The sequence below is a fragment of the Saccopteryx leptura genome, chromosome 2 (assembly GCF_036850995.1).
Source record: "Saccopteryx leptura isolate mSacLep1 chromosome 2, mSacLep1_pri_phased_curated, whole genome shotgun sequence".
Taxonomy (NCBI): domain Eukaryota; kingdom Metazoa; phylum Chordata; class Mammalia; order Chiroptera; family Emballonuridae; genus Saccopteryx; species Saccopteryx leptura.
In genome coordinates, this window is record NC_089504.1 from 291,237,593 (window position 1) to 291,248,600 (window position 11,008).

At 42.9% G+C, this 11,008-nt stretch overlaps 1 protein-coding gene across 1 annotated transcript; it reads right to left on the reverse strand.

The window, feature by feature from the left end:
• Positions 1–8,951: 8,951 nt before the first annotated feature.
• Positions 8,952–9,113, reverse strand: LOC136393506 (small ribosomal subunit protein uS14-like). The gene has a single exon (XM_066366134.1). The coding sequence runs from the start codon at positions 9,111–9,113 to the stop codon at positions 8,952–8,954; it is 162 nt and encodes a 53-aa protein (XP_066222231.1).
• Positions 9,114–11,008: the final 1,895 nt, after the last annotated feature.

Consider the following 11,008-nt stretch of genomic DNA (forward strand, 5'->3'; position numbering starts at 1 on the left):
TTTCAGCCATGTCTCAAATACAGAAGCAAAATGATACATGGACATAGCACTGAACACAAAGACAAAATACCTGATATGGCAACTAGAGAGATGTACAGCTCAGATCTCCTCTAAGAAAATCTGCCATTCAACTGTCAAAGTACAGTTAGCTATCAGCTTCCTGCTACATCACCTCTGGGATCCATTACAGTGTCAGAGCTAAGGTCTCACTCTCCCTGAGCGGGCCTGAGCCTGTGATTAGGCACAGGGGTGGGGGTGGGGGCTGGTCATTTCTGCCACTGTTAAACTCCTCTACAGGAAACTTTTTGCTCTGGAGCTTTCCATTGGGTTGGTTGCAACTTGAAAGGATCTGCATCTTGGCTTGAGGTTCTCCTTGTCCAAGTTGGCTTCCTACATCCTTTCCTTTCATGGGTATTTAATCACTATCTGAAGGCTTTCCCTATCTGCTCCTGCTTCCTTCCCCTTTATCTTTCACAGGCATTACCACCCAGGGAACCTCTTTGTAAAGCCAGTACCCACGGCCACCATCACAGCTGCCTGGCCCATGCAGGTTCAGATTTGATTCAGACAGACAGTAATGAAACAACGGAGCCAAGAACTGGTGGGCCATTAGCTTTAATCCTAGCTTGCACTTGGCGGGCAAGAAATACACACAGTGGGAAAACACTTCCCTTTTCATTCAGGGTGGCTCCCAAAGCCACTGACTTATCCGAGTTTCCTAGAATTAAAAGGTTTCTACCAGTTTCTCTTGCTGAGCAAAAACTTCTTAGTCTGTTGTAGTCCCATTCATTAATTTTTGCCTTCACTTCTCTTGCCTTTGGAGTCAAATTCATAAAATGCTCTTTAAAACCCAGGTCCATGAGTTTAGTACCTATGTCTTCTTCTATGTACTTAATTGTTTCAGGTCTTATGTTTAGATCTTTGATCCATTTTGAGTTAATTTTAGTACAGGGGGACAAACTGTAGTCCAGTTTCATTCTTTTGCATGTGGCTTTCCAGTTTTCCCAGCACCATTTATTGAAGAGGCTTTCTTTTCTCCTTTGTGTGTTGTTGGCCCCTTTATCAAAACTTATTTGACTATATATATGTGGTTTTATTTCTGGACTTTCTATTCTGTTCCATTGGTCTGAGTGTCTATTTTTCTGCCAATACCATGCTGTTTTGATTGTCGTGGCCCTATAATATAGTTTGAAGTCAGGTATTGTAATGCCCCTAGCTTCATTCTTTTTCTTTAGGATTGCTTTGGCTATTCGGGGTTTTTTATAGTTCCATATAAATCTGATTATTTTTTGCTCTATTTCTTTAAAAAATGTCATTGGAATTTTGACTATGGAATACTACTCAGCCATAAGAAATGATGACATCGGATCATTTACAGCAAAATGGTGGGATCTTGATAACATTATACGAAGTAAAATAAGTAAATCAGAAAAAACCAGGAACTGCATTATTCCATATGTAGGTGGGACATAAAAGTGAAACTAAGAGACATTGATAAGAGTGTGGTGGTTACAGGGGGAGGGGGGAAAGAGAGAGGGAAAGGGGGAGGGGGGGCACAAAGAAAACTAGATAGAAGGTGACAGAGGACAATCTGACTTTGGGTGATGGGTATGCAACATAATTGAACGACAAGATAACCTGGACTTGAATATCTTTGAATATATGTATCCTGATTTATTGATGTCGCCCCATTAAAAAAATAAAATTATTTAAAAAAAAAAAAAGGTTTCTACCTCACCAGCCTTATTTACCTCTGTTCCTGCTTCTCCTCTCCTCCAAGTGGCCTTTCTCTGCTCTCCTTGCAATGTTAATTTCAGGAACCGAGAGAGAGAGCAAGCCCTGGTCTGCCCCATTTTATAGTGTAGAAATCAAAACCTTTAATCCAATATATAAACAAGGAAGTCTCTGATACAAAGTCACTTATCTGAGGCATAATGGGATTCCTCATAAGAGTGCACCACCCCACATCATGCAACAGTCAAGGGTGTGGGGACAAGTTTAGCGTTGAGAAGATCTTAGTATTAAAAGGGTGGGAAAGGCTTAGTCTTAAAACTAAGCCTTTTCTGACCTGTGGTGGCGCAGTGGATAAAGCATCGACCTGGAAATGCTGAGGTCGCCGGTTTGAAACCCTGGGCTTGCCTGGTCAAGGCACATATGGGAGTTGATGCTTCCACTCCTCCCCCCTTCTCTCTCTCTGTCTCTCCTCTCTTTCTCTGTCTCTCCCTCTCCTCTCTAAAAAATGAATAAATAAAAAATTAAAACAACAACAACAAAAAAAACTAAGCCTTAGGCTATAATGACCCTGCCTGCTTACAGCCTGTCCCCCACACCCAATGCAAACTATAAGTGAGCAAACATATATATCATATTTACAAACTTATTTGACCAACACTCTACACTCCTAATTTTGGCTCAGCATCTGCTTCCCAGACCACCTAAATGGGCTCAGTTATATCCAGGAGTGGTCTAAAAAAGCAGGCAGTAAGATAGAGCTTGGGATCCGCATTACTCACTTCCTGGCTTATAATAAGAACCTCTCCTGGATAGTATGTGGGTTACAGATAATCTCCAGAACAAGATGGAGACACAGTTGCTAAAACTTTCACTAATGGTAAAGTGTGACAATGTTCCTATGGTGCAACTGTTCAGGCATATTGAGTATGTGGAGGGGGAGCAGTGAATACAGGGACAATGGAATTGGCTGGCTCTTATTAAGTTGCATTAAGCCCTGCCAAGAGATAATGAAAGGCTGAGAGCAGTTACCAAGCATTGAGAATTAACTGTGAAGGCCAGAGAACCTCTGATAGGATACAAAGAGACCCTTTTATACAGCAGTGGGAGAGCAAATACAGCTGATGACGAAACCCCAGACTTAAGACAGTTCCAGGAGGCGGATCTGTAATCAAGGTCAAGACCTCAGGTTTGGAAAACTCAAGATCCTGACACATGGAATAGAGATCTAGGTGGTGCCCCCATAGATTTTGGCTCCATACACTCCTCTGTACCCTCAGACCTTCAGAGGGGACCCACCCCTCCCTATTAAGAGCTGGCACTCTCTCCATGTGAGAAGATATTGTAGCGGTCTCTCCCCCTTCCAAATCTGCCTCCACCTACTACTTTCTTGACTTCCAAGATCTTAATTAGGGTTAAGTTACAGCATAGTCTAGAGAAAATGTGTGGCTACTGGCTTTACAAAGAGGTTCCCTGGGTGGTCCTGATGATGCACCCAAAGTAGCTGCAAGAATTAACCAACATGTAAGGGTAATAGTTGGGGAGTGTCTGTGGGACTGAATTTTGCTGGTGCTTAATCAAGGGGCCAAAAGACAAAGCTGGGTATGGGAGAGTTTATTGACTGAGGCTCACTCTCTCAGAATAGAATTTAACTTCGTGGTAAGGACCTGCCCCAGTGACTCCCAGAAACATGGAGGAAATTATAACCTTTGCTGAATGAAGTTCAACTGCTTGAATTGCCACAGCAATTGAGGAAAGAAAGAATTAAATGGCTCAGTGATGTGGGCAGGCTAAAGTCAATTATAAGAGGCCCAGAGCCCTACCAAAGGATGCTCCACAGAAGGACTAGAGGAGCCCCATTACCAAGGCCATCAGGAATGTGTTGGTGAGAGAAGTGCCAATCTCACTGAGAGCTTTCACTGAGAGCCAGAGCTAACAGGAGATGCTGTCACAGCTTGGCTCTTTTATAACAACAGGGATAATGGCGACCCAAAGCAATAGAGGCCAGGTGGCTGCACTTAATTGCCAGAAGCCTGAAGGTTACAATTATCATAATAACTAGCAAGGTCAGAGGGACAGCCCAGGGAGCTTGACACAAAGAGTTGTGTAGACGGTTAATAGAACATGGAATCCTTCAGGGTAAAATATGTAGATGTGCAGTCAAAACATTACTATTGCTAAAATAAAACAAATGAATAAAACTAACAACAACAAAAAGTAGGGTATTGCTGAACATATGCAACCAAAAGAAGGCAAAGATAGATGAGCAGGAACCTAAGGGTGAGGTCTCAGTAAAAAATCAAGATCCCTTATCATGAGTCAATCCCCCAACATGAGTCAGTTTTTAGACCCAAACTTCCTTGATTAAAGAGGTGGCCAGATCTCCAAGACTGGCCACACAATGGCAGGTATGTACTGTAATAATCCCCCACTTCTTCCAAAAAGGGACTTATAACTATTTACTCAGGTGTCTATAAATAAAGGAGAAGAGAACACCCAGGGATTTTGAGGACCATTAGACACAAGACTCAAGTTGACATTTTTACCTGGAGACTCAAAGCTTCTTCCACACACCCTGTTGGACTAGGAGCTTATGTGGACAGGTGATAAATAGAGTCCTAGTCAAAGTCCAGTTTACAGTGGATTTACCCCATCTAGTCAAAAACAGTGTGTACTGTTTGGACACCCTGAAGAACATCCCTTTGATCCATTACATTGATGACATCACACAGTCAGGATGAGCAAGAGTAGTTAGTATATTAGAAGACTTGATAAGACACATGTGCTCTAGAGCAGTGGTCCCCAACCCCCGGGCCGTGGACCGGTACCGGTCCATGGGCCATTTGGTACCGGTCCGCAGAGAAAGAATAAATAGCTTACATTATTTCTAGTTTATTTATATTTAAGTCTGAACGATGTTTTATTTTTTAAAAATGACCAGATTCCCTCTGTTACATCTGTCTAAGACTCACTCTTGATGCTTGTCTTGGTCATGTGATACATTTATCCGTCCCACCCTAAAGGCCGGTCTGTGAAAATATTTTCTGACATTAAACCGGTCCGTGGCCCAAAAAAGTTGAGGACCACTGCTCTAGAGTGTGAAAGATAATCCCTACAAAGAAAGTTTTAGGGGCCTACCATATTGGTAAAGTTTTTAGGAGTCCAATATTTAAGAGACACACTGGAACACCCCTTCCAAAGTAAAAGACAAATTGCTGCATCTTCCATCCCTATCACCAAAAAAAAAAAAAAAAAAAAAAAAAATTAAAAATCAGAGTACCTGTGAAGCCTCTTTGGGGTGTGAAGGCAAAACTTCCCACGCCAGGAACACTGCTCTGATCCACATACTAAGTGACACAAAAGACTGCAGCTCTGAATGCAGCCTGGAGCAGAAAAGGAGTAGCACCTCTGGTCTTAGCTCGCGCTGCTGTAATAAAATATCACTGAGGGGGCAGCTTGTAAACAACAAACATTTATTTCTCATAGTTCTGGAGGCTGGGAAGTCCAGGATCATGGTGCCTGCAAATTTGGTGTTTGGTAAGGCTTTCTGGTTCATAGATAGTTGAATTTTCACTGTGTCTTCATGTGGCAGACAGAAAGAGAGATCTCTCTTGGCCTCTTTAAGGACACTAATCCCATTTAGTGTCCTTAAATCACTTCCTCAAGGTCTCTCCTCCTAACATCATCACATTGGGTCTAAGGATTTCAATATATGAATTTTGGAGGGATGCAAACATTCAGACCATTGCACAAATTTAGCATGGTTCTCAATGACCCACTTTGTGTTTCCTGTTCCTACAACTCTGGGCTCTGAGGGTTTAGAACTTCTAATTCACAAAGGGGCATTTTTTTCCTACAGGGTCACATTCAATTATATACTATGGCTGACAACTGGGCACTTTGGACTCCTTGTATACAGGGAGCAGCAGGCAAAAAGAGAGATTATCATGTCTTCAGGAGCAGTTGACCCTGCCCAGAGAAAAAATAGGATTGCTGTTACACAGTTGGGGCAAGGAGGAATATGTGTAGTGATTCACCTGGCACCTCGTGGTACTCCCTTGCCTGGCTGTGATCAAGAATGGACAAGTACAACAACTCTGTCCTGAGAAGGGGCCTCAGACCCATCAGGACTCAGGGTTTGGGCCACACTACCAGATAAGCACTGAGAGAAGTAGAAGTGAGGGCAAGGGAGATTTAGAGTGGAGGAGGGAAACAATAAGTGCCAGTTGCAGCCCGGAAACCAAGTGCAGTAATGGGGGCTGTACTTTATTCTGCTCACCTCCCTCATCTAAGTTTCTTCTCAGGAAGAGAGGTCCATGGAACCCTTACCAAATATGTAAGAAGTGAATCTCCGTGACACAAGGGGTAGACTGTAGCAACCACAGAGGGGCTGCATTTGGATTCCTGTTAAGAAAGTACTTTCTGTTAAGCTGCCAAGAGTGCAGTGATCTTCCAGCTTCCAGCTACAGCACCTTTGGGATCACTGTAATGTTCAAATTGAGACCACACTCTTTCCAGGCAGCCCTTAGCCAATGACTGAGTGTGATTTGGGCACTAGGACTGGCCACTTCTTTCTTTCTTTCTTTCTTTTTTTTTTTCATTTTTCTGAAGCTGGAAACAGGGAGAGACAGTCAGACAGACTTCCGCATGCGCCCGACCGGGATCCACCCGGCACGCCCACCAGGGGCAACGCTCTGCCCACCAGGGGGCGATGCTCTGCCCATCCTGGGCATCGCCATGTTGCGACCAGAGCCACTCTAGCGCCTGGGGCAGAGGCCACAGAGCCATCCCCAGCGCCCGGGCCATCTTTGCTCCAATGGAGCCTTGGCTGCGGGAGAGGAAGAGAGAGACAGGGAGGAAAGCGCGGCGGAGGGGTGGAGAAGCAAATGGGCGCTTCTCCTGTGTGCCCTGGCCGGAAATCGAACCCGGGTCCTCCGCACGCTAGGCCGACGCTCTACCGCTGAGCCAACCGGCCAGGGCTCTTTTTTTTTTTTTTAATGCCTGGTTAGGCTCCAGAAAATATTTTTTATTTCATTTATTTATTTATTTACTTACTTATTTATTTATTTATTACAGGGACAGAGAGTCAGAGAGAGGGATAGATAGAGACAGACATACAGGAACGGTGAGAGATGAGAAGCATCAATCATCAGTTTTTTGTTGCGACACCTTAGTTGTTCATTAATTGCTTTCTCATATGAGCCTTGACCGTGAGCCTTCAGCAGACCGAGTAACCCCTTGCTCGAGCCAGAGACCTTGGGTCCAAGCTGGTGAGCTTTTGCTCAAGCCAGATGAGCCCACGCTCAAGTTAGTGACCTCAGGGTCTTGAGCCTGGGTCTTCCGCATTCCAGTCTGATGCTCTATCCACTGTGCCACTGCCTGGTCAGGCCTGGCTACTTCTGTTCAACATAATTCTACCTAACTGGCAATCTTTGCCCTGTTGGACTGGCTGCACCCTTGTTAGAAGTGATCATGACTAGAGGCTCTACTTGTCCAGTCCGGCTTCCTCTATCTTTCACAGACATTAACTAATGAACTTTTTTTGTGTGTGTGTGACAGATACAGAGAGATGGACAGATAGGGACAGACCGACAGGAAGGGAGAGAGATAAGAAGCATCAATTCTTCATTGTGGAACCTTAGTTGTTCATTGATTGCTTTCTCACATGTGCCTTGATGGCGGGGGCGGGGGTCTACATTAGACGGAGTGAACCCTTGCTCAAGCCAGCGACCCTGGGCTCAAGCTGGTGAGCCTTGCTCAAACTAGATGAGCTCACATTCAAGATGAGCTCACAGTTAAGCCCGTGACCTCAGGGTCTCAAACCTGGGTCCTCCGTGTCCCAGTCTAAAGCTCTATCCACTACACCACTGCCTGATCAGGCTGTAACTAACTTTTTACACTTCTAACTTTGTCTCAGCATCTGTTTTCCAAAGGACCCAAACTGATGCAGCCAGGCAATGATACAATGTTACATAGAAAAATAAAAACTATAGCCTGACCTGTGGTGGCACAATGGATAAAGGGCTGACCTGGAATGCTGAAGTCACTGGTTCAAAACCACAGGCCTGACTATTCAAGAAACATGGAAGAAGCAACTATGAGTTGATGCTTCCCTCTCCTCCTCCCTCCCTTTCTTTCTCACTCTTTCTCTCTCTTTCCTCTCTCTCTAAAAATCAATAAATAAAATCTTAAAAAAAAAGAAACACTACATATTATATATATATGTAATATATATATATATATATATATACACATACACATACACACACACACTACAATTACAAAGATTTTTAAAATATGAATTTATATAATTGAGACTTGAAAGAAGCCATTAAAGAATAAAACTAATTTATCCATGAGGGTAAGAGGATTGTGAATGAATTGTGTTTTTTTTTTAAGCATGTATACTTTTATATAACCAGGGGAAAAGAAACCACAAATTTTTAAGATGACTCCACTGAGAAGATAATTGTAAATTTTAAAAAGAAAATTTCTATAATCACATGACTATTTCATTCACATTAAAACACTTGTACTTAAAGGTTTCTTTTTTTGTTTTGTTTTTGTGACAGAGGCACAGAGAGAGACAGAGAGAGGGACAGACTGACAGGGAGAGAGAGAGATGAGAAGCATCAGTTCTTCATGTGGCTCCTTAGTTGTTCATTGTTTGCTTTCTCATATGTGCCTTGACTAGGGGACTACAGCAGAGCGAGTAACCCCTTGCTCAAGCCAGTGACCTTGGGCTCAAGCCAGCAACCTTGGGCTCAAGCCAGCGACCTTTGGGTTCAAATCAGAGACCATTCGGTCATGTCTATGATCCCACACTCAAGCCAGCAACCCTGCGCTTAAGCTGGTGAGCCCACACTCAAGCCGGCAATCTCGGGGTTTCAAACCTGGGTCCTCTGAGTCCCAGTCCATTGCTCTATCCACTGCACTATGGCCTGGTCAGGCTAAAGTTTTTAAAAATTTTATGGCTATGGCTGGATAGCTCAGTTGGTTAGAGCAGCATTTCAAAGCAGCAGCAGTTGCTGGTTCCATCCCTGGTCAGGGCACATACAGGAATAGCTTGATGTTCCTGTCTCTCTCTCTCTCTTTTTCCTTCATCTCTAGTTAAAATCAATATTAAAAAACTAAAAAAAATTATATACAAAGAAGTAGGATTGTTTCTGTGGTAAGGCAGAGTCTTGAATGACACGTTCAAGGAAGTTCACTTAGTCCAACTAAATGGAGCCAATATTCTTTGTGTACTGACAGAAACCCTGGCAGCACACACCAAGGCCATTATTTCTGATCAGACCATGCTGATTTGAGCAGATGCAGTAACAATGAGAACCCTGGCGAAATCTTCTCTCATGGCTCCAGTAGAGCTGCTGGTGACCCATCTTGCTGTCTTGTAAAAATAAAAAAATATTTTTAACCTGTCCTTTGTAGTTGACATAGTGGTGTTTATACATTACACAAACAATAAGGATATTGGTTCTTCTTTTTTTGGTGAGCGAGAAAGACAGACAGACAGGAAGGGAGAAAGATGAGAAGAATCAATTTATAGTTGTGGCACTTTGTTCATTGATTGCTTTCTCATCTATGCCTTGATTGGGAGGATCCAGCTGAGCAAGTGACCCCTTGCTCAAGCCAGTGACCTTGGGCTTAGTCCAGCAACCATAGGGTGCTACCTATGATCCCACACTCAAATCGGCAACCCCATGCTCAAGATGGTGAGCCCACACTCATCGGGGTTTCAAACCTGGGTTCTCAGCATCCCAGTTCAACACTCTATCCACTGCACCACCACCTGGTCAGACAAGGATACTGGTTCTGAATCTACTTTCTATCTCTACAAAGCTATGGGGCTTTGGGAACCTGAGTGTTAGTTTCCTTGTCTACAAAATATTAATAATAGTAAAAATAAAATGAGATTACAAATATAAACACATTTTGTTATTGTACAATACTATACAATTGGGAATAACAGATGCAAGAAAGTTGGTCTAGGAACAAATGTTTATTGAGCATCTACTATGTACCAGGTACTCTTTGTATTAGTTTTCTATAGCTACTGTAATAAATTGCCATATATTTAGTGGCTTAAAACAACACAAATTTATTCTTACAGCTCTGGAAATCAGAAACCCTAAAAGTAATTTCTCAGCAGGGTTATGTTTCTTCTACAGTTGTAGGAAAGAATCTGTTTCTTTGCCTTTTCCAGCTTCTAGAAGCTGCTTGAATTCCTTGACTCATGGTCCCCTCCTCCATCTTTAAAGCCAGCAGCATGACATCTTTAAATTTTTCTCCCACTTTTTGTCCACTGCTTCTGTTGTCACATCTCCTTCTCTCTGATCCTACTTCCTCCCTCTTATGAGGACCCTTGTGATTACACTGGACCCACCCGGATAATCTAGTATATGCTCCCCATCTTACAATTCTGAACTTGATCACATCTGCCACAGGGCTCATAAGGTAGCATACTCAGGAGTTCCTAGGATTGGGAGGTGGCCACCTTTGGGAAACCTTTATTCTGCATCATTGCGCTGCTACAGTGGTGAACACAGGAGGTGAGATCCCTGCACCCATAGAGAGTCTACTCTGATGCAGGAGAGACAGAAAACAAACAGGTAAGTTAATTAATAAGATGCTGATAAATTCTATGAAGACCATTTTAAAAGGGCATCGTGATGGTGACTAGGTATGAAGAGTGGTCAGGGAAGTCATCCTTAGGAGATTTTTGAGCCAAAGCCTGAAGGCAATCACTGGCACCCTTGGCTCTGTTTCCACTTTGGAGATTTTGGGTAAATTTGGGCCCTGTTAGTTCAGGAAGTGAGTTGACTGTTACCCTTCCCCAGTGGTGGGATTCAGCTGGTTTGCACCGTTTGGCAGAACCAATACCTAATTTTTTGTTGAGTTCGGCGAACCGGTTGTTCAAATGGTACTTGTAATTAGGGTTCTCTCTAAGGTGGGTACCTGGGCAGCCGCCCAATGTGGAAATCACAAATTTACATTCCTTTCTCTTTTTTAATGTTCATCTGCGCAATAGCGTCTTGTAAGCGCCCATAGTAATGTTCATTCCGTCCATAGGTGAAAATAATTACAAGTGAGGACGCCAATCAAGAAACAATATGGAAATATCTTAAATAAGTTTTATTGTTTTTTGTTAGATATTAATATTTTTTCATTAATATTTTAAAACTCTTATTATCCAGTTTTATGTACTTCTTTTATGGTTCTCATTTAAGTATTAAGTGCATGAAATAATAAACTACCTTTTGGTATATCTTTCTTA

What these genes read in the sequence shown, in the direction of transcription:
- LOC136393506 (XM_066366134.1), bottom strand. Translation starts at nt 9,113, where the DNA reads ATGGGTCACCAGCAGCTCTACTGGAGCCATGAGAGAAGATTTCGCCAG.